The 20,760-nt window shown below is 42.0% G+C and overlaps 1 protein-coding gene across 3 annotated transcripts in view; it reads left to right on the top strand.

Moving 5' to 3' along the window:
* FGFR2 (fibroblast growth factor receptor 2) overlaps positions 1–20,760 on the top strand; it is an 80,868-nt gene that overhangs the window by 57,064 nt on the left and 3,044 nt on the right. For all 3 annotated transcript variants that reach the window (XM_083866532.1, XM_083866533.1, XM_083866534.1), the window contains 8 exons: positions 5,188–5,339; positions 7,951–8,072; positions 8,708–8,818; positions 9,629–9,819; positions 13,043–13,165; positions 14,452–14,522; positions 16,281–16,418; positions 17,226–17,331. In XM_083866532.1, coding sequence (XP_083722658.1) covers positions 5,188–5,339; positions 7,951–8,072; positions 8,708–8,818; positions 9,629–9,819; positions 13,043–13,165; positions 14,452–14,522; positions 16,281–16,418; positions 17,226–17,331 — 1,014 coding nt within the window. The remainder of the gene's footprint in view (positions 1–5,187; positions 5,340–7,950; positions 8,073–8,707; positions 8,819–9,628; positions 9,820–13,042; positions 13,166–14,451; positions 14,523–16,280; positions 16,419–17,225; positions 17,332–20,760) is intronic.

The raw sequence follows: 20,760 nt of genomic DNA, 5'->3' as shown, positions 1-20,760 counted from the left end.
GCAGGTAGGCTGGGAGAACGGGGCAGGGATCCAGGGCTGGGTGATGGGATTTGTTGGAATTCCAGAGAAATGAGGCCACAGATTGGGAAATTCTTGATATTGTTTTCAAAGCTCTGCTGCTGCTGGGTCAGGGTCCCTGAGGGTCTGGGTTGGAAAATAATCCTGGTTCACAGAGAGACGTTTGCACAGCTCTGATGCCATCTTGTCTGAGCAGGAGAAGAGTCTTGCTGAGTAACATATGGTTTGGTTTGGATCCTCCTGCACTGTTTAGCCTGAGCTACCACAGGATTTTATCATTCTCCACATGCAGGCGTTTTTCTCCTGCCAAGATGCAGTTCTTTTCACATTTGTAGGAAGGGTCAGGATGAAGTCAGGAATTATCAGTTCCCATCCCCTACAACCCTCACCCTCACCAGGATCTGGTGCTCTGTTTTCAGGTTTTTCCAGGGAATTCCAGCAGACTCTTTTCATCAGAGCAGTTCAAGTATTACCCATGGTTTGCATGGAGGTACCAGCTTGAGAGGGAGAGGATGAAGAATTTGTAGGATTGAGCCTCATGAGCTGACTTGCAGGACAGGTTTTAAGTGACAGGGCCACTGAACCAAAACAGTAAAGAGCAGCCTTCAATAGCATGTCCACCTATTTCGTAGAACCTTTGTTTTAACAGATAAATTTTAATTGAAGAAGACAAAAAGACAGTCCCATCTCTTGTGACTTGCTCAAAGTCAAGCACAAAGGTTTGTCATCACTAAAGATTTTTGTTAGGGCTGTCACCATCCATCTGTCAAATCTGGACCCCCTCAACATGGAAAATAGGAAGCAGTGATCTTTTTTTATGCTTAGTATGTAAAATACACTCCCATTAATTTATGTCTCTTGTTGTTGTTGTGTAGTCTGATCCTTCATAAAGATGTAATGGGTGTGTTTGTGATGAACAAAGACTGATGGGTTTAAAGCAAGGCTTGAGCTAACCCAGCAGAATAGTTCAAAATGGTAGTTCAATAATCCAAAATGATGATGGCAGCTGAAAAAAAAAAGTGATCAGGAAAAAGGAAAGTAATGTAGTATTTCATGTAATATTAAGCAGTAAAATGATCATTTTTTGAGAGGAATGAACTTAAGTACGAAGATTAATACACAACTGTCAGTAAGATATTGTTGAATGGAATCTGCCTTAAGTATTTATGTTATTTTTTTCTTTCTGCTTGGATTTTTCTATATGGAAATCGCTGTCTTGTCTAGTGGTACTTATTGGATATTATTTTGTGTATAAGTGTTTCCAAATGAGTTTCCAAAAGTGTTTCATGGAGGGGTGGTGCATGTGTTTTAAATGTCAGTACTTAACATTAGGATTACTCAGTTTAGTGTAGTGCATTTAACCTTGTATTTTCCTGCATCTGGTCACTCACATGGCCTGTTTCTACCAGCAGCTAACAGCATTATTTACTAATTATAATATACAAATATGCATATGATTTCAAATTAACTTTTCCAGCAGAGCCTTCAGAAAGGCTGACAGTTATAGGAAATCACTGCATGCCTGCTAAAATGTCCCAGCATGAGTGCCAGAACTGACAGATCTAGGCTCCAGGACATGGTATGAATTATCAGTGGAGGAAAACACCCTTCATAATCAATTACAGACAATTACACACTGCTCTGCAGCTGATTTTGCCACATGGCATTTAAAGATTCCAGCAAAGATTTGTTTGTTTTAAATGCTCCGCTGCTTAGAAATGCTTGTAAAGCATTAACTGAGAGCTGATTAAACACAGTGTGTTGGCCAGAGGAAGAAGATGGAGTTAAAATAGGGATATAATCATGCACTGATGGGTGAGGTTTGGATGCAGTGGGCTTTTCTTCTCGAGGGCAGATGTAGAGCTAAAGGTGTGTCTGAGGCTGGTGCTGTTCTCACTTCTGGCCTGCTAAAAGCACAAAGGAAGCACACAAGGAATATTTTCTGGAGGAGCTCCGCCTTCCTGTTGAGGTTAACACGAACCATAATGGTTCTTTCAGTGGTCTGCTCAACTCAAGCTGACTTTCACCTCTCTTTCTTTAATTAAGCACTCAAAACACCTCCCTAGTGCAGTGTCATCACTTAAAAGAGGGTGTCAGCACACTGAGAGGGGCCCCCACGATGTTTAATTCACCTGTATCAGGTAAACCTGCATGGTGAAGGGTTGGAGAGCAGAGCTGCATGTGGCAAGCTGGGGAGAGAAAAAAAAAAAAAGCATATAGAAAGCTGCCACTTAAATGTAGATTAAAGCTGACCATGTCTACTGACCTTGGAATAGGCAGGATTTTCCTCAGTCTTTTATAGTGTGCTCCAAGGCAGTGAAAAAAAAGATGCTTGAGGGAGGAGACCAAAGGTTAATTCTTTCTTATTGCAGGAAAGGTGAGAGGCCATTTCAAAACAGAAAATCTCCCCCAACCACAGGCCAGGCTGGGTTGGCTTCATCTTTTCTGGAGCAGTTTTTTATAGCCCTTGAGCTCCTGTAACTCCTTGTACTGCTCCAGTTAATCAATCAGGAGAATATTCCCTGGGAGTACAGTCCATTTGTCTTCTCCCAGACACGGGGTAGCTCCTCTGGATTTCTCATCATTCCTATCCACATTAATGCACTTTGGTTACCTCCAGTGTCTCTGGCCCATCACACAGTTCTGCTGTGAAGTAAACATGTGGAGTAGTGTTAAAAGGGAAACTGGCAGAGCCTTTAATCTGCTTTTTTCTATACATTATTGCTATTTAAGCTCTGTGTTTAAAATGCATCACCAGAGTATTTCAGTTTATTGCAAGTTTATATTTATAGGTTTTAACCAGGCTAAGGCTGCTGAATGGTGAGTGTAAAAAACTAGTGGAAAGATGAAACTCTGGAAGAGATCCAGACAGTGTCTAGTACAATCATTGTATTCATGAAAAAAAACCCCAAAAACCAAAAAACAAGACCCCAGAACCCAGAATTATGGACCATTTCTGATACCAAAGGTATCTAAATTTTGTAGCTTCAGTTCTATGTTTCTGTCCCTTGAAAACAATGGCTGTAATGGCAAAGATAGACATGAAACTAAAGGAAATGTTAATTAATAAAGAATATAAGAATCAAGACTTAAATAAAGATCTTGGTAGAATGATGGAGAATAGTAAGTAGATTTTGGGAATACGAAGGAAGTGTTCATAGAGTATTGGTAGATTTGTGGTAAGAGATGAAAGAATGGAAGCCAGAAATAACAGAAAAGTGGAATTCAGGAAAATAGACTTGGGGACAGAGGAGCTGCCACACTTGGGGACAGAGGAGCTGCCACATTGGAGATTTGCACATTTTTTGGTGCTGAGCTGGTTCACTTCATGAAGCATCATTTTCAAACTGTAGTGAAATAATGAAAATGATAAAAAAAAAAAGGCAGATCAGATTCCAGCCCTCTTGTCCAGCAGATGAGTTCCCCTCTGCAGGCTGGGCATAGCAGCATCTCTCTCTCTCTCTCAGGACTCTATTCAGTATTCACTCACTGATTTATTTACAGCTCCATAGTCTGCTTTAATAGTACTTTTCTGTTTGCATCCCAAGTGGTCACTGAATTTATTTTTCTGGAGGAATGTGCCAGGTACTTATATTTGCTGAAAGTAAATATTACATTTGTGATGGTGGGATGAATGAGGCAGAAGGAGTCCACCTTTCTTTTTTGAATGGTGGCCTTGTGTTTGTGCAGTTTCACTCTTTACATGGACACCACATCTTGTGTGCAGGAGCTGTTTCTGATATCAGGAAAGGTCTGTCAGCTGCAAATCTGGTTACCAGGATTAATCTATTTGATAGCAATCCTTAACATTTTCTTCCTTATAAAACCTCTTGACCTCTGGTTTTAGAAAGATGCCTTTTTTAATCTAAAACCCGTGGAACAAAACTGTACCCTGGTGACATTTTACATAAGCAAACCTGGTGGTAAAAGTCAATCCTCATCCAAATGATGAGAGTGTGGGTACTCTGCTGCTCCAGGCTTCCAGCTGGGTCCGAGAGAAGAACCTCCTGCTGCCTGGTGTGAGGATGGGTGCCAGTGATGGCTTTGTGACAACCCTCATCCCAGCCTGGCTGCCAGGACCAAGATTTAGGCTTGGCTAATATTGTGTCATGAAGAGAGGAGGAGGATTCACACTTGGGAGGGGAAGACTGGCAATACAAGCGTTTCTGTTTTGTGTTAGCATTCACTTGAAACTCTGAGGTCAGCAGATGTCAGGCTGCTGCTTGCAGGCTTGAGGAAAGAGCCTCATTGAAAATTCACATGAAAACAAATTTTGTTAAATGGATGGACTGGCTGCCTCCTTTTTCAAAACATTTATCAATAAGTTCCTTTGGTACTCTAAGGAAGATATCTGGGCTGGCGAGAAATCACACTCCAAAGTTTCAATACTGAGTTATTTTTAGGACCTCTTCCCCACATTTCCTGTAGAGTCTTTAGCTAAGCATGTAGTTAATTGAAAACTGAAGTATTGTGATAGCTTTTTGATGCTTTCAGTATTGAGTACTTGGAAAATAGAAAGTAATAGAATCATATAGGTTGGAAAAGACCTTTAAGATCGTTGAGTCCAAATGTGAACCCTGCCAAGGCCACCACTAAACCGTGTCCCCTGTGCCACATCTGACAGTCCATCCATTGAAGGAGCTGTTCTTAATATCCAATCCAAACCTCCCTTGGAGACCATTTTCTCTTGTGCTATTGCTTTTCTTCGGGAGAAGAGATGGAGCCCCACCTGGGTGTACTGATTTGGGAAAAGACGTGGTGACATGGGCATCTAGGAGTGGAAGAAGAGAACTTAGTGGTCACTTCTGCTCATGGTATATCCGCTTGGAATATCTGAGGGTATTGATGTAAATACTGCCAGTTTATTTAAAAAATCCTAATATGATAAACAAAAAAAACCTTCTGAGGGAATAAATTTAAAACCTATGTGGTTTTTGATTTATGGGGCAGACTGACAGCCTTGGCAGCCATTAGAGTCAGTATGTCCTTACAGGGGAGGCTAAATGTGAGAACAGAGCAATAGAATCGAGACTGTAGATTCAACTACTTCCTAACACCATGATTCTGAGCTGGCTTGGTATCAGGTGCTGGTGGTTTTCAGATTTTGGGCCAAGATTACATCTCCATCTTTTTGTTTTTCCCTTGTTGCATCTTGCATTGCAACCACAGGTGTCGGCCGACTCGAGCTCCTCCATGAATTCCAACACGCCCCTGGTGAGGATCACCACCCGCCTCTCCTCCACTGCTGATGCCCCCATGCTGGCTGGAGTCTCGGAGTATGAACTGCCAGAAGACCCAAAGTGGGAGTTCCCAAGGGATAAGTACGTAGCTTCCTTCCTCTGGCACCACCTCTGCGTGTCTGAATAACCTCAAGCAGCATGAGAGGAGGAGGAAGCATCTCTCCTCGTGTCTCCCGGGGTTTCTCTAGTTTAAAGAAAAAAATCTCACTTACTTGAAGCTGCTCTGAAGATCAAGATTCAGTTCAATTGTCTGAGATCAGTTTGGTTAAATAGAAACTAAACTTTTTTTTGCCTGCAGTCCCGATTGTATTTTCAGATTTCTTGCAGGTTTTCAGACGCTCTGCTCAAATGTAGTTAGGAGATGAATTAGGAAAATTCGGTGTGATCTAGACTGGGAAAAATATCCACATGCAAGCACTGTTGAAGAACGATGATGATTTCCCAAGCAATACCTCTAACATTAAACCATGTTTCTTAGTTGACTACTTAATTGGCTAATATTTTAAAAAACAAGTAATACAATATGTAGGAGATAGAGAAAGTCTAAATTATGCTATTAGACAATCTTTATGTCACATTACTGGGTAGTATTTGGTGTTAAGTTTGTATTGACATGTATGGAGATAAATATTTTTAATTTAGGGGAACATTTTGTATGCTGGGTGCATGTATGTGCAATCTCTGTGGCTTAAAAGTGTTGGGTTTCAAGCAAAGGATACTGAATTTTGATATATTCAAATTCACGTGGCTATATGATATTTTTCTTCAAAGCCTGTTGACTAACATGCAAAATGAGCTTTTGGATAATCTAATTAAAACTGTAACCATATTGCTTAATATGAAGACGTGCAAAAGAGAGATGACGTTAACACAGGTAGAGCCATGATTTTATCAGAAATAGTGCTAACTTTAAGAAGTCTTTAGGTGGCTTTGAGAAAATAACACCTTTTATCACAGACACTTCTCTTTGGAAGGTTCACGGTTTGTAACTTTTGAATAGATGAACTGTAATCTTGAGCCTTCTGATAACTGTTTTGGAAATTATTTTATTGGTTTAGCTGAAAACTGGAGTAAAAGGCTGTAATTGCCACCTGCAGCATTCTGGTCAACAGTGGGGGCCTGTATATGTGCTCCTGTCAGCCCATGCCCCGGGGGGATACTCCAAATGCGGAAAATTTTAGAGTTGCTAAACATTTAAACCCAGTGTTCAGCACAAATGTAGGTGGAGCAGATCTGCAATGAAAGGAGGCTATTTAGAGGCAGTTTATTAGGCTGGGGGGCAGCAGGCACACAATGAGGGGTTTGTTACTTTGGTCCTAGCAGGGCAATAGCACATAAATTAACCAGTTTCCAATGCAAATGTTTGTTCTCTGCCAAGACCCTAAATTCAGTTTTAGTCCTGGAGAAAACGCAGGGTGACCTCAGCATAGCATATGCTGCCCTTCAGTCTTTGCACCTTTTTAAAACTTGAATTTGCTTTAGAAACCAATCCAAAACAGCTCGAGGAATTCTCACCAGGCCAGAGCCCACATGTGACAGAGTGAGCTGGCTGCCCTCACAAGGAGCCACCTCACTTCTGCCCTGTGCCTCAGCAGATAAGCAGGCCTTCAAATCACTTAGCCCTCATCTAACATTTCTGCTAATGGTATGACAGCCTCTCCCTGTACTTCATGCTGAAAGACAGGTGTCCATGCTTTTAAGACTGAGTCCCTATGTCTGTGGTATCTGTGAAATTCTCCTGTTGACCATGGAAAGTCAAGTCCTTAAGAATTTTTTTAGAAAAATGCTTGTCTCAATCTGGCCCCTGTGTTGGGTAACATTACTAACATCACACTCACTGAGCATCCTCCCTGATTCCTGCCACAGCACTGCTGCTGGATGCCACGTGGTATTCTCTGCAAGTAAAGGGGCCTGGGTCTGGCCCTTAAACACTTGGGCTGGAATCAAAAAGGTTTTGCCCAGAGGCTTTCAAGTCTCTTTTTTATTTCATCTCTTTCTCCTCACAATGATGAGATCGATCTCTGTCTGTTAGATCTGAGCAGGTTCTGCAACCAGGAACATGCTCCACAAAATACATTCTGCATTTAGAATGCCCTTAGTGACTACTTCTTTTTGGAGGGTTTGATGTTGGTGCTGTGATGATTACAACTGAGTTTGTTTTTCCCAGTCTCTGCTTCCCTCTCTGAGCGGAGCCTGGACTCTGTGGGCAGGAGGCACCTTCTGCTCCCCTCAGCCAAGACTCTTGTGGCTACAGCCAAGAAACAGCCACTGTGCTGGACCCTCTGTGGCTGAAACTTGGCTCCCATCTCCTTGTGGTCAGCCTGGGAACAAAGATGACCAGCAGTGTGACAGTGACCTGGCCTGTTGCTGGCTGCTCCCTGATTCCAGCCATGCTCTGATGCTCTTTGAAAGCTCTGCCCCACACTGTGTCTCCCCACAAGCCATCAAGGGCAGCCTTGAGGAAAGCTTAAAAGCTGGATTTGGTGACTGATGTGCCTCTCTGAGATGCTCACTCCACCATCCCTAAGAAAACATAAAAACCGACATGCACCCAGGCCCTGATTGGTTCCATATGATAAACTCCTCACGCTGCAGCAAGCTGGTGAAAGGTTTTTATATTTAGCCCTGGAATTTCACTGGCTGCACCTCTTCACCAGATGCTGTGTTGTTAATCTGCTGTTTGCACCCCCAGGCTGACGCTGGGCAAACCCCTGGGAGAAGGTTGCTTTGGGCAAGTGGTCATGGCCGAGGCTGTGGGGATTGACAAAGACAGGCCCAAAGAGGCAGTGACCGTGGCAGTGAAGATGTTGAAAGGTAAGAAAATTGGGTGATTAGGGATCAGAACGGGCGATATGGCAGCTCTCAGCCACAGGGTTTTCTTTTGTGGCATCTGAACTCTGTCATCGTTGTGGGGTGGGTCAAAGAGCACATAGCTGACCTCAGCCTTCAGCAGTTTGGGGTGTAAATCTGCACCCTTGACAGCCTGTTTATCTTGAGCAGGGAGTATTTGGGAGCCAGGAGATGTATTAGCATCGTGTGGGTCTCTCTGCTTTCAGTTTATTTCATGTCAGAGAAATGACATGAAATCCTTGTGTAGATCCAAGCCCATTCAGTCCAGGTAGTTGGTGCCTATTTATTTTGAATTTAATTGTAAGGTTAGTTTGCAGGAAGCAGGGTGTAATTGGAGGTTTGATAACTAAGGACAGCTTTTTTATGTCTGATCTTGCCGTGCTGCCTATTTACATAATAACACTGAAGGGCTGGTCAGTCCACCAAAGAGGCTGAGACTGTTTTTTGGTAAGACAAAGTATATGAGGTGCAGTGTAAAATGGAAAACAAATCCCGTATTCTGCATTTTGGGTCACACATATTTTACACCAGCTGCTGAGCCTTACTGGAGCTCAGGCTGGTGCACTAAAATAGATGAACTGAACCTGTGTCTTCTACAGATGATGCCACAGAAAAAGACCTGTCTGACCTGGTGTCAGAGATGGAGATGATGAAGATGATTGGGAAGCATAAAAATATCATCAATCTTCTTGGAGCCTGTACCCAGGATGGTGAGTAGAGAAAACAAAGTAAACCAGGACTTTCCAACACGTCTGTGAAAGTCTCATTAATCATAATTTTCCAGGAGGTTTTAAGGAAGCAGTCATGCCGTGATAGGATTTTTAGGTATTTCTTTAGCTTAACAGCAATATTTTAACTTCTGTTTCTCATTATACTTGCAGCCTTAATATGAGAAAGGGTCCTATATCATATGAAAACTCTCTAATCCCTTGCTGTAAGGAACAAATGACCTTTTGCAGGGCCTTTGCCCATGTCTGCTGTTCTGAATTGTCAGCTCTGCTTTAGGAGAACTTTCACCCCACAAATTTGAAATGAGCATTCTCACTCCTGGAAAAGCTAATTACTCCATATAAAGTGATACAAAATGGCATAACACTCTGGAAATTAAAAAAAAATATAAAGAAGCATTTTAAGGGAATGCTTTTTAATTTTAGTTCTTAATTTAAGGGAAGAATTTTTCTTTCCCTTTGTTGGAGATCTCAGGGTAGTTTTGATCGAAAATACTGGTTTTTCAGTCCATGACGTGGACTGAAAGGAGCAGGCACTGGGGCAGGGTTTAGGTGCTTTAAGGCACTAATTGTGGCTCTGCCATTCCTGCTGTGGAGATTTGGGCAGTCACTTCCCCACACCCAAACCTTTTATTTTGTTTTTTTTTTAAAGCGGTGCTTACCGCTTTCTCATTTTATTGGTTCAGTAATTTATTATAGTACACCAAAAGCTTTTTTACATTAAAAAAAACCCCAAAAATATTTTACTCTGGTACCTGACCCTGCTTTTCCCGTGGTTCTTTTCACCCCAAGGTCCTTTGTATGTGATAGTGGAATATGCTTCCAAGGGAAACCTGCGGGAGTACCTGCGAGCGCGCCGCCCGCCCGGCATGGAGTATTCCTTCGACATCAACAGGGTGCCCGAGGAGCAGATGACATTCAAGGACCTTGTGTCCTGCACCTACCAGCTGGCACGAGGCATGGAGTACCTGGCTTCCCAAAAAGTAGGTGGAACTCAGTAAATACAGGATGAAAGACATGGGAAATGAAGATGTTGAGTTTGGACTTGGAATGTTTATTATATATTATCTATTTACGGTATTTACAGGCTCATGAGCTGGGAGCTTAACTAGCAAGCTGGGGAAATGAGGTGAAATGGAGAGCTTCTAACTGTTTCTGAGGTCTTTTAAGTGCTAATTACCCAATAACGAGGTGACACCTCTATTATTTATGTTTTTAACCCAATAATGACCACCCAAGACCCACAATACAGACCTTCTTCACCCAATTACAGAAAACCACCCAAACCCATGAAGAAGAAGGAAGGACAAGGACAACACCCAGAATCCTCCATCTTGACTCTTATGTATTACTATACACTAAACCCCTAAATTCTGAGTTTCTAGGACTCCAACACTGTCCTTGTCTTGTTTGTGTTTGAGAATTTTGCTGGGGGAAGGAGCTGCCTCAAACAGGTTGTGTAATCCACTTCCCTGCAGACCAGTGGGAAAATTCATACACTCAGAGAAGTTTTTCATCTTTGTTCAGCAATATTGCTGAAGTGAGGCCTGGAGTGGGTAATTTAAAGTAAATACTGTGCACCTATCTGCAGTTGGAATCCATAAGCACAGGTGGTCACTTGGTTGCACAAATCACATCACTCCACCCATGAGGCAGCAGGCTCTGTTTGCCTCCTGTTTCCAGTCAAACCAACCAAATCCTTTCACATTATGACATAAAACAAATTAATTCAGTGGCTGAAAGGACTCACAGAATAACAACAGGCTGGGTTGAGAAGAGCCAAGACACCAGGGCAAAAATAGTGGGCAGAAGAGGCAAAAATATGTGGAGTTTATTAGTCACTTAATTATGCATTTTACTTAAAACTGGTGTTTTCAGGAGAATGAGCTTGTTGGAAGAATTTATTTATCCTGTCATGTCCCCAGACACTTATTTCTAAAACCTATCTTCAAACATTTCTTCTTAACCAGCATTTTGATTAAATTACAGTTATAAAACCTTAAGTAGCCCTGTATAACTAACTCTGTAAACATACTGTGGCTTAGTGGACAAGCAATCCTGGATACCCTGGGTGATGTTTGGACCCAAAGGCTAAACCAGAGCAGCAGATACCAATGATAAGTGCTTCCTGCAGGGTGTGGAGTGGTTAGTGGGATTTATACCCATTTCCAGTCATGTCCACTCCCAAGTATGTAGCTGTTTTTAACCAAAGACCAGGGATGAGTGTAACCCTCAATTCCTGTTGTGTGGAGTCATGATTTTGTCATTGTTTTTTCTGCACTTGTAGAGGTTGGGGAAGAAAGGGAATCCAGGTTTAATTTTGCTTTTATTCTTTTGTTTTGAAACAGTAAATCTTAGCACAGCAGGGTTGCCAGGGTGATGTGTATGACAAGGGAAAACTCTTCTAATAGAGTAAAGCAGGGCTATTGATTAGGTGACACACCTCAGGATATCTCTTTCTGAGATTAATGCAACTCCTGCCTGGCAGTGAGCCACATCCCAAAGAAACAGAGCTGATGTGAAAGGGAAACATAAATCTTTTCATTGGCCATCTTGAGAGCAAGTGTCCTCCTGAGGAGCTCTGGAGTGCTGCTGTAGGACACTCCCAGGAGCCTCTGCAGACTTTTTTTTGTTTGCAGAAGCACTTGATTGGTGCTGTGCTGAGCTGGACAGATTGAGAGGCATTGCCCAAGGCAGAGGGAGGACAGGGGCAGCAACAGAGTAGAGCTGTGCATTCCTGTGCTCCAGATATCCCACCACTTCTGTTTGTATTTCACCCCTTCTTCTCCCCTTAGGGATCAATTCGCTGAGCTGGAATAATAAGAGAGCTGCTCTTCTCATGGTATTCCCATCATGCATGAGCTGTGGGAAGGGCAGTGTTCTTATTTCAATCCTGTAAGGGGCTCACTGAGATTTCAATAAAGAAAAAGGTGAAGGTGATGTTTGTTCACCTACCTTTTGCCTCATAAGAGGTTTTTGCCTTACAAGCAGTTGTACTTAGAAACAGTACCCCATTTCCAAGGTTGGATGGATGCTTTTTGAAAGTCGGAATCTTGGCCTGTGTTGTTTCTGCCACCACAGCATTGCTGGTGCTGAGCTAGAGGACTGATGGGATGCTGAAATCAGGCACTGTTGTCTGGTGCTGTGCTCATGGAGGCATTGCTGGAGCAGGTTTTTCCTGACAGCTCCCCATGGCTAACCCAGTGAGGAGCAGAGACTTCATTTTACCCATGTGGGATAAGAGACCTCAGCAGTTTGCTGGGGCAAGTTATAGAGCAAGAAAAGAACCTGGTGGTTTTACAGCTTTTGGTAGTGTGTCTATGCACATACCTAAATAAAGCGAACAATGTAAAGAGTTATCCAGAATGAAAGAGGGGGGGGGGGGATATATATATTTAAGTTAAAAACAAATATCCTGCTGGGATTCAAAATGCAATGTTTTTTACCATGCCCCTATTGCACCCTTGCATCAACCCTAATAAAGCCCCTTGAACACAGGAATAATATCCAGAGCAGTCAGAGTCCCCTCAGTGTCAGGATAATGTTGACATGAAGGAAACATCTCTCAGAATGTAATAGATTTAGTTTCAGTATCAAAGCTGTCTTGAAAACAAAAATTCAAACCCTGATTGTTTGGTTTTTTCTTTTCTTTTCCTTTTCATAATTGCATTTTTATAATCTTGTGGTTGAAGTAATTATACATACCCTAGACATCCTGCTGACAGTTACAGTAAAATCTTTAATATTAAAAACGATTGCACTGTTTCAGACTGGCTGTCAGGTCTTATCTCTGATGAGACAATATCATTTAAGAGCAGCAACACAATAAAAATGTTCATTAACAGTATTTCTGATGAAACTGCAATACCTGGGCACATGTAAAGGAGAGTGGATCACAAAATGCTTTGCACAACTTGGGTCACCACCCAGCTTTCAGCCTTTGCAAAAATATAAGATTTAAGGGGACCAGGACTTTCTAAGACACTTCTTAGGGTCATTGTTCAGCTTAGAAACATCAGCTGAGGGGATGGATTGTGATAATTAGGAAAATCATATTTCACAGGCTTGTAGTGAATTTGTTGCTTTCCCACCTGGTCATTTAGGTTAAAATCTGGAAAGGAGATTTAGTTATGGTGTTGAAGCACTTCCAGTTTTGCAGCAGTTTATTTCAATGGGCTGTTTTTTTCTTCTTGTTTTTGTTTCCAGTGCATCCATCGAGACTTGGCCGCAAGAAATGTTTTGGTAACCGAAAACAATGTCATGAAAATAGCAGACTTTGGTTTAGCCAGAGACATCAACAATATAGATTATTATAAAAAGACTACTAATGTAAGTGGATGGTTTTCTAATCTGTGGAAACAAGTGTTTCTTTCAGTGATTCATTTCAGAATTATGGTTGTAAACTTAATAGGCTTCTTGTACAGCAGCTTCACTTTTCATTCCAGACAAAAAAGCAGGGATCAAGGACATGAGCATTTCTGTCTCCTCTTACAGTGATAGTTAAAAAGTTAAGCAAAGAGGCTGCATATTGGAGGGTTAGGAATGCTAAAATACAAGATTTTTATTTTTATTGTGTCCCTGACTGCAGTCAGTTGTAATAAGTGGAAATATTTCTGTTGATCCCAGCTGGTTTAGCACCCAATCTAGGATCTTGAAATACACTGTACAAACAATGCCAGCAACAACCACAATAAAAATCCTGTTTGCTTGTGGTGATGTCACATTCAGCCTTCTGCCTGTGCCTGTACTGAGCTTGTCAGGGACAGGGAACTCAAAGTGGAGCTAAAGATAGAGAAAACTTATTTGTACTCCCCACACTGTCACTGTTTTGCTGCTTAGCCTGTACCAAATCAAGAAGATAAAACATTTGGGATGTAGCACTGGTGCCTGGTTTAAATCCTTACACCTCCTCAGGGGGATGTCTTAAGGTCCTGCTGAGCTGCACTTGGGTTTTGATGGGAACTCTGCAGAGCTCATTGAGTTCTACAGATTTTATTTGTATAAATGTGATTTCTAATCAACAGTCATCTGAAGTGGCTTATTTATGAAAATCACTAAGTGATTAGTGGCACTTTAATGGTAACATCTGCCTACTTCCAAAAGCCAGAACCACCATGTACAGCAGTGTTGGAGGAGATTGAACCTCCATTCCAGACTCAGTGCAGTTCTTGGGCTCTGTGTGTGCAAAGCAACAGGCAACTCTGAGCTTTGGGTCACTGCAAAAAGAACAAGAACACAAATTTCTTTGATTTAGTAATCAATTTATTTTTGCAGGCAGGCCTGTTTTTCAGAAGTTTATTAATTGGGGGGGGGGGGGGGGTTTGTCTTTAAAGAGCCATAGCAGAATGATATGATTTTGATTTTGATCTGCTTATGCTATCATTCTCCTAGCAAGCAGTATGGGGAGTTTTTGGAAGCTCTCAATGTTTTTAATTTTATCTTCAGTGCTTATATCCATTTTTATAACAGTCTCTGTACTTTAGCCCATGTTACTGTTTTCTCACTGAAAACATTAAGGGTGAATTACGTGCTGGTTTGCATTAGCAGACAACTCTTGGAGAAACCATCCTGTAAATTGCTGCCATTTTAATTTCTCTTCCCCTTCTAACACACAGGGACGGCTTCCAGTAAAGTGGATGGCTCCAGAAGCTCTGTTTGACAGAGTTTACACACATCAAAGTGATGTGTAAGTGGCCTGATTTCAATGGGGTTTTGGGGGTGGGAAGGAGGGAGGGGTTGTTTTGCTTTGTGTTTGTTAAAGTTTGGGGTATTTCATATGAGTTTTGCTGTTGTCCTTTACCTTTAAGAGTTTTCATTCTGCTTCACATATTAATAGATGGAACAGGACTTGCCCTTAGAAAGTGAGGATTTTATGGTAGACTGCTAACCAGTGCTCTGTTACTAATCTGCCCAGCTTCAAAGCACATGAAAGGTGGAAAATGCTAACCTCCTTCTGTCACTGCGGAAGTTTCCCCCCTTGAACTTATTTACGGATGTGCAGCTACAAAGAGTCTATCTAATTTGCTTGCCTTTTGACATATTCTGGACTTCCTTCAGGTTTAAAAAAAAAAAAGGAGAGAGAGAAAAGAATGAAAAAAACCCCAAAAAACCCCAAAAACCCCAAGAAAGTTCCTGTAAACTTCTTATAAAAATCTGTGCTAAGATTTGGTGTAATAAAACATAGGCTGGATATGCTGGAAAAGTTTTCTCTGGTTTTCAGAAGTGCTTCCCAGCAGTACTTCACATGTAATAGGAAATCATTGGACTCTGACACTTCAAAAATCTTTTAATGTGTGCACAGAGCCACTGGCTGATGCAACTGCTCAGGGTTTATTCTGCTTCCTATTACAGTTCTGTGTGCATTGTGCTTGAAGTAGATGTGTATTTCTTATGCAATACAGATGAAGATCCTGGTTTTTATTTCTCCAAGAAAAGCTGTTGACTGTAAAGGGCTGGATGCTTCCCAGCAGAGGTGCAAAAGGTTATGCAAGTCAGTTCAGGGTTAAAAAGGAAAAGGGCAGCTTGGAGAAAACAAGAAGTATCTCCTCTTTCTTTAACCTGGGTGCAGTTTCCAAGCTGCTCTCTCCTTAAGAAAATCATTTACTGAGGCGTTTCCTGCAATCTCTACATCATTTACAAAGGAAACTATATACACAGGTTAAGGGTGGATCAAACTTGTGCTTTAAAATAACATCTTGGCAAAATATTTAAGTGAATGTGAAGTAAACCACTTCACTTGGACTGAGAATCAGCCTGAGCTCCTCAGCAGCCAGAGAGCATGAGGATTTCAGTGCTGGGACTTGGAGACTCTTGGCCCCATGGTGGCTTTGAAGATGGCTAAAGATAATATTATTGTAAGTTTGTGCAAACAGTTTACTAAAATACTGTGCTGCAGAGCTGGGGGAGCTGCAGAGGAGCTGGGGAGGCAAGTGCAGGCGCTGTGCTGGTGCTCACCTGGCAGAGCTGCCTGCCAAAGAGCCCCAGCTTGCCAGCCAGGCAGGATGAGGCAGGAAAACTGGCTTAAAAATTATCCCCCTTCATTTCCTAGCAGAAATTAGCAACAAAAGAGGGGGAAAAAAAGAAAGAAAGAAAGGCAGGGTGACGCAAAATATTTTTGTTTTGAGCAGTCTGCTTTTTCCAAAATATCCTGCCACATAATTGCCCCCCAGCTGAGCTGTGAGTGCTCTGTAAGTCATTAAGCTGTGAAGATGCAGTGCTGGGCAGCAGCCCCCGGGTGCTCAGAGCACACCAGACAGAGGAAAAGAGGATCTTGGGGAATATGCTGGGGTCAGTCCCCATCCTAAATGCACTTCCCAGATGCCTGTCCTGTTCTGGGCAGGCAGACCTGGGCAGAGGCTGGTTTAAACAGCTCTGGCTGGGATGGGATTCTCTGTTTCCAGCAGCCAGGCAGATCTACTAATGCAGTTTTCCCTTTGATTTGCAGCTGGTCGTTTGGTGTGTTAATGTGGGAGATCTTCACCTTAGGAGGGTCACCCTACCCAGGAATCCCAGTGGAAGAACTTTTTAAGCTGCTTAAAGAAGGGCACCGGATGGATAAACCTGCCAACTGCACCAATGAACTGTAAGGAGCCTGATGTGCTGTGCCAGGGCTGAAGGGCACAGCTCTACTGAATCCACGTGTTTAATGCTCCTCCAGAAGGATCAAAACACTTTCAGAAGTGCTCAACTCTAAAATTATGGATGTTTGTGAGGGTATAGATGTGTAAGGAAAAGGTATGGGAAGGATTACAGGAAATGTTTGGCAGAGGATGCTTCTTTGCACACCCTGCTGGGATCCTATTGCAGAAAGAAGAAATCATCTACAAGCCAGTCTCAGTCAGTGTTTTAACACCCATATTTGTTTGATTTTAATGTTGCTAATGTAGAAATGCATAGATGTTGCACACACCACTAATCAAATGTGAGGTACATCAGGCTGCTTTTGTACACAACAAAATACATCTGAGAACTTCTGTGTTGATACAGCATTATCCCCTGGTGATTTGGGGAGTGTGATTTCAGGTGTTTCAATATAGACCTCCACTATATATATATATATTTATTTATTTTTTCATTTTAATTTCTTCACAAAGACTGCAATCCCTGACATGTGAAAAATATTGTCATTTAATACCTTAGAAGTTGCTGGGCCCCAAAAAGGTAATTTAGACACTGAGCAAGGGAGAGACAGGAGCAGAAATCCTTTCTGAGGGCAGGGAGTGTTGCCCAGGTTTGGGGATTCAGTGGTCCATGAGCAGAGCTGTGTTTGCTCTCTGCTTTCCCTGTGAAAAAAGGGAAAGCAGAGAGCAAACTGCACTGAGTGCCTGAAAAGGTTTGTGAGGAGGATGCGTGATTTTAATTAAGCTCAGAAAATGTGTGTTTCTTCCAGATATATGATGATGAGAGATTGCTGGCATGCTGTGCCTTCTCACAGACCCACCTTCAAACAGTTGGTGGAGGACTTGGATCGGATTCTCACTCTCACAACTAACGAGGTAGGTAAATTGTCCCCCCCCTCCCCATAAGCTGCTGCAGAATGGTCCAGGGGACAGATGGAATTTATTCAATTATGAAATCCTGCTCAAGTTCACTTCTTGTTCTGTTTGTCATTGTCCTCTGAGGTTTCACGCAGCTAAACTATGTATCCTGTGAAATCCTCGGTCTCTTGCCATTATGCCTGGAATTATGTAACTAAAAAGAAACACGTCTTTGAGGAGTTTTTGTTTATTTCTCTCCACATCCTTGGATGTTTTTAGAGTCGAGGGGCTGCGTGTGGCAGGTTGAGGGGTAGTGTTTGTGTTTCAGCAGGAATTACATGTGAGGGAGAGATGTGGAGCTCGTGGTGATTCTCATTTGCTGGCTCAGTTTGATTCCCAGCCATGCTATGTAGGTCAGAAGAGGAGAAATCGTCAATGGCAGATTTCTGATGCTGTGTCTGAGAGTGAATTAGGTTCACTGAAATAGCTCTCTGTGGAGGGAATGGGGACCCACGGGGGATGTGCAAACAGCCATCCAATTATCCAAAGGTCCTGCCTTGCTTCAGGTTGGGGTATGTGAATGCGGGAAGGTTTTATTTGAAGAGTGCTCTTTCAGAGGTCTGAGATATTATTAGTTTTAGCAAGGAACACACTGATTAGGGTATTCACACAGGAATCCATCCTCTTATCACTGAACCACGTGCACCTTTGAGGAAAAGCACAAGTGATGGAAATGTTGATTCTTTTGGTGGAAATTTCTTTTAAGAGAAGATACTTGATGTCCCAGGAATATTCTACAAACTCCTATTACTTCTGAGAAATGAAATGTTTAACGGGAGCAAAAAAAGAACAAAGTAGTTACACAGGAAAGTTACAACAACTTGATTTGACCATTTCAAAGCAAGACTTTCCTATTTGTTATTGCTTCTTTGTAAAAAAAAAAAAAAAAACACAAAAAACCCCGAGATTTGGATCACTCTATGTGGCTCCTCAACAATATGTTATAATTTTTTAGGATTGTTAGAGAAACAGAAAATGGATCATGGAGCAGCTTTGGGAAAGCCTTTTCACAATGGAGATGACAGGAGAACCTGAGTAAAGAGATGGAATTTTTTGTGATCATAGTTTGCCCGGTAGATCTGGGTGAAAAAGATCTTTGGCTTCAGTAGCAGCTGTAAATTGATCTGGGTTCTGTTTTTAAGGCTTACTCTAGAAAGTGGCACCTTCAAGGCTGGTTGAGAGATATGGCAGGAATATCCCTGTGGAGTCATGGATGTAGCTCTGTGCTCTGTTACCATTTTCACCTTGTCCAGTCCTCCCTGCATCTCTTCCTGCCTAATTCATATATGATTTCACAAGACCAGTTGGAGGTGGGCTGGCTGCCACTGCGGAGTGCTGGGTGGCTTGGACTGGATGTGTGTTTGCAAATTCAGGAGGGAGGTTCTGGGCTGCAATTCCAAGCCTGGGAAAGGATATTGCTTTCTTTTTTGCGTGTGTTTAACCGTCAAGCCCTCCCAACTCTGTACTGCTCATAGACCTGGAATGATCTCAAAGTTAACCTGAAAAGGCCTTTAGGGTTATGTAAATTACTTTAGACTGGAATTACAGCAAAAACGTCTGGAAAAAGCTTAGGAATGCATCCAGTCCATCTGATGGGCCTATGGCAGGGCCCACTATACGTTTGTCATTCCTGACAGATGTTTATGTAACTTGTCCTCACAGATCTCCACTGCTGTATTTCGGCATCGCCTCTTGACAGCCTGTTGCTTTGTTTTCCTAATCTCTAATCTTTCAACATCAGATATTGCTTTTGTCCTATTTACCCTGGACATAGAAAGCAAATCACTCCACTTGTCTTCGCAGCACGTTTCATGTTCCTGAACACTTGTCGTCATCTTGGTGTCTCCTGAGAACTCCAACATGTCCCATTTTCCTCCAAAGTTTTGGAGAGCTCTGGTTCTGTGCAATCTTTTCCTCAAGTGCAGGTCCTCCAGGCTCACTTCTGCTTAACCTCTCCCCACTCTGCCTTTCCCCCCAGAATCACACTGTTGGCCCAGGCTCAGTCTGGTTTACCCAACAACTCAGTTTGCCGGGGCAGCCAATAATTCCATCTGCTTTTGTGCAAGTAATGATTTCTGCCTAAATAGTAATATCTCACTCTTTTCTATGTTGACTCATCACTTGTTGGTTTTTTAACGTGTTTTCTTCCTGAGTTTTTTCCCCCAAAAATCTCTCATCCCAATGTTTCTGTGACCCTCGTGAGCAGAAGTCACCAGGACGTGGCTGTGTTGCTTTGTCAATGCCAGAAACCAACCTGGTGTTGGTTCTTATGCCCCTTGGAGTGACTCTGGCTGTTGACACTGGATAAGGATCTTATCTTCAGTACTGAATTCATATCTGAGTTACATCAAGTCTTCTGATATGATGAGCCATGTCTGATAGCTCCTGGGAAAAAGCCCTGTTTCTTCAGTCTGGGCTCCTTTCTTTTTCCGTCTATTTAGAATATGTCTGATTATTTCTTCTTCTGTCTATTTAGAAAATGTCTGGTTATTTCTGCTCACATAGGGCTGATTTGCTAACCCATAAATATGCATCAAGATTGCCCTCATGGATTTTTCAAGAGCCTGGGCAGCCACATAGTAATCAATAAATCCAAACTCCCTCCTTTTGCTCCCTGTTGAATTTTCCAGCATTTTAAAACTTGCATACCACACCCTCGTTTTAAAATGGTGACCATTTTTTTTTAAGATGGTAATGACTGAATCTCTGACTTAAAAAAGGGATTTTAGCCAAAGGACTAAATTACCTCAAATCTAAGCACAGCAGCATAAAATACTGACTGAGGTGGAAGACTCGTCTCGTCAGTACGATCATAACTTGTGGTTTAGCAAATGAAGAGATTGCGTTTAAATGAATGCAGCTGCCTTTAGAAGTTGAAAGAGAAGGAACATTTCAAGGGGAAAAATAACTTTATTCTCTTGCCAAAACTGTTGTTTCTAGCAAAAGAGCTTTAACCCAAAACTTGGATTCAGCAGATGATATTTCCTTTTTTAATGACTACTTTGGTCATGGCTACTCTGGGACACACAACACACAAATATGTAGTGTAAAAAAACCAAATCGTGTGAATTTGATTTTGTTTTTCTTTCAGATCTTTTTTGCACGTATGCCACTGCATGTTGAAACACAAATTTAATATCACAGAATATAAAACAGAGATTCAAAGTGACCAAAGGAATACAAAGTTGGAAGTGTCTTTCCCTCTCCAAATCACTACCATGTGCTAAAGAAAAATGGTTCTATTTAGGATGAAATTTCATTTTTATCATTGCGAGTGAAAAGCCCTCTTTTGATGTGGTTGCCATGTTTATTCCCACTGACACAGCTAATGCTGGTGATGTTGGACTTCAGAAAATACCGTGTTATTGGCTTGGTTTCTCTTTCCCT

This window comes from Zosterops lateralis (genome assembly GCF_965231275.1).
Source record: "Zosterops lateralis genome assembly, chromosome: 8".
NCBI lineage: Eukaryota > Metazoa > Chordata > Aves > Passeriformes > Zosteropidae > Zosterops > Zosterops lateralis.
The sequence above is the reverse complement of the archived record's forward strand: the minus strand, read 5'-3'. Positions and strand labels throughout refer to the sequence as shown.